The sequence below is a fragment of the Erythranthe guttata genome, chromosome 13 (genome assembly GCF_056151865.1).
Source record: "Erythranthe guttata isolate IM_541 chromosome 13, IM_541, whole genome shotgun sequence".
Taxonomy (NCBI): Eukaryota; Viridiplantae; Streptophyta; class Magnoliopsida; order Lamiales; family Phrymaceae; genus Erythranthe; species Erythranthe guttata.
In genome coordinates this window covers 15,476,116-15,478,745 of record NC_142545.1, presented here as the reverse complement: position 1 = coordinate 15,478,745, position 2,630 = coordinate 15,476,116, and the positions used below count along the sequence as shown (strand labels likewise).

The window sequence follows — 2,630 nt, the reverse complement described above, 5'->3', positions numbered from 1 at the left end:
TTTTTTTCGAATTTTTTTTCTTTAATATTTACTTAGGATTTGATTGTTTGATATGGGTAATTAGGATTTGATTGTTTTAGGTAGAAATGATCGTTAATTAGTAATGGGTGCATCTAATTTCAGTCGATTCGAGCATTGATTTGAGATTCGTGGGTTGGTTCTTCGTTCACAATTTTCGACCTGTATATGTCGATTTTTGATGAATTTTCGACAGCTTGATGTCGAAAATTCATCCAAAATCGACATATAGTTGTCGAAAAATGTGAATGAAATGGGATTTTTGATAATTCGACAGATAGCTGTCGAAATTTGGATGAGTTTTCGACAGCTAACTGTCGAATATTCAACCAATTTTCGACAGCTACCTGTCAAATTAGATCTGTGTAAATTTTTTTTTTTTTTTTTTTTTTTCGACACATAAGTGTCGAAAATATGGGTAATTTTCGACACTTAGGTGTCGAAAATTGTATCAAAATTCGACACTTAGGTGTCGAAACTTAATAAAATATGAATTGTTATGTTTTCGACACATACATGTCGAAAAATAAGGGTATTTTCGACCTGTATGTGTCGAAAATACATGGCGAGTTTAAAAAAAAAAAAAAAAATTCAAAATCGATGTTTTAGCTCAAAAAATACATGAATATATACTTGAATGGGTTCTCATTGCTCGTAAACTACCATTCTATTGTCATTTGACGCCATTTTGCAAGTTGTGTAAGGTTTTGATTTCTTTTGTTTTGAGGTTTTTTAGGAGGGTTTTTGGGGAGGAAGAAGAAGGAGGTGGAGGAGGTGGAGGAGGTGAGGGGTTTGTGAGTGAGGAGATAAATATTTTTTTTAGGTTTTTGATTATTTGGTATTTAAGAAAGAAAAATAGTATTTGTAATATTTTTTGGTTTTAATTTTCATTAAGGGCATTAAAGTAATTTACAATTAATTATTTATTTTTTATTTTTTTGGTATTCAAGTAAGCAAAAGTTAGTATTTGAAATAGTGATCCCCAAATGAGATTTATGAAACGGAAATCAAACGGCGAAGGCGCACGCCAAAGGCCTGCACTGCAGTCGCACACAATAAATAACTCGCTGTTGTTTATTTAAGCGGTTCGTGCCGTCCAGCCGACGATTACGGGAGACTCTGTGGGCCCCCCCACTTTTTTACAAACACAAATACACACGCCCACCCTCTCTCTCCTCTTTTTTATAGCACCGCAAAAGCTATTCTCTCTCTCTCTATCAGACCACCAATTGCGTTTTCTCTCTCTAGAATATCTTCTCTCTCTTCAATGGCGTCCACGCGCGAGGGCCACTACAGGGGTGTGAGGAAGCGTCCGTGGGGCCGTTACGCGGCGGAGATACGCGATCCGTGGAAGAAGACGCGTGTTTGGTTAGGCACCTTCGACACACCTGAGGAGGCGGCGTTAGCTTACGACGGCGCCGCCAGGTCCCTCCGCGGAGCCAAGGCCAAGACAAACTTTCCGGCGGCGCCGTCGGGACTCTCTCTGGATCTCAACCTCCCCTCGGATCACCGCTGGATTGCGCCGTCCGGCAGAGTCATGATCCACGACTTCCTCCACACCGGAGTCCTCAAGGATGTAAGCTCCCAGGGCAATGACGCGCAGGCGGCGCCGACAATCGGGCCGACGGTGGCGGAAATCAACCCGCCGGCGATGTTTTTTGGTATTGTTAGGCGTGGGCTGCCCATCGACTTGAACGAGCCTCCACCTGTATGGATGTAGTCCCATTTTTGTCATTTCACTCTCATCTGGGTGTGGTAACCCTAGGTTACGGCGCATTTTAGCATTTCCTAAAAAAAAATCTTATCGTCTGTACATATTTGTATTCCGAGGTTTTAATTTTCTATGAAGACGAGATCCATCCTTTTATTTTCAATTAATTAAGTGGATTAAGCTGTTTAATGAACACCATTAATGAAGATAAGTATTTAATTAATTTAATACTCCTTGGATCAGAAATAATTTAATTTGGTGGCTCACACGCCGACATAAATTTGTTTGGTGTTTGAAAAAAAGCTGTTAGAAAGAAGAAAAAAGGGATTTAAGTAAAATAGTTACAGTGATGGCAAAAGATGAGAAAAGCAAACGTGTGGGCATAATAATAAATTAATGGGGTGGTTTGATTGCAAATTTCCGTTCTGAGGATTAAATAGTACAAGGTTCTCCCTGCTTTTTACAGGCATACGATAATTTTTTGTATTTAGAAAGAAAAAGAAATTTAAAAAAAAAAACAGTATATTCATTGCGGTTGGATTTTCTTTTGGACAGATGATGGTCAGGTTTTCACGTGGGTTTTGAGCTATTCTGTTTAAATGCCCTGATTTGACCATTAAATTACCTGATTGCCATTTGCTTCATCGGGTGGCAAATTCTGTGATTGTCTCCAGATCTGATGGCGCTTTGAGACTCGGTAGTGGTGGTGGTCACCTTCCACATTGCATTATTAATAAAAATAAATGATTTAAATATTTAAGTGTTATGGACTTCAATTTTCACTCAAATGTGTATTTAATATTTATAAATACTTACTCCTATGTAGGTACATCTTAATCTCGTTACACATATTTTGTATTGGTATTTAACGATTTTTATTTTCAAAAAATTAATTGTCGAT

The 2,630-nt window shown here is 38.2% G+C and overlaps 1 protein-coding gene across 1 annotated transcript; it reads left to right on the top strand.

Annotated features, from left to right (window-relative positions):
• The first annotated feature begins 1,036 nt into the window (after positions 1-1,036).
• Positions 1,037-1,892, top strand: ERF12 (ERF domain protein 12). The gene has a single exon (XM_012993929.2). It carries the CDS (start codon positions 1,286-1,288, stop codon positions 1,736-1,738), a length of 453 nt encoding a protein of 150 aa, XP_012849383.2. The 5' UTR covers positions 1,037-1,285; the 3' UTR covers positions 1,739-1,892.
• The last annotated feature ends 738 nt before the right edge of the window (positions 1,893-2,630 follow it).

What these genes read in the sequence shown, in the direction of transcription:
- ERF12 (XM_012993929.2), top strand. Translation starts at nt 1,286, where the DNA reads ATGGCGTCCACGCGCGAGGGCCACTACAGGGGTGTGAGGAAGCGTCCG.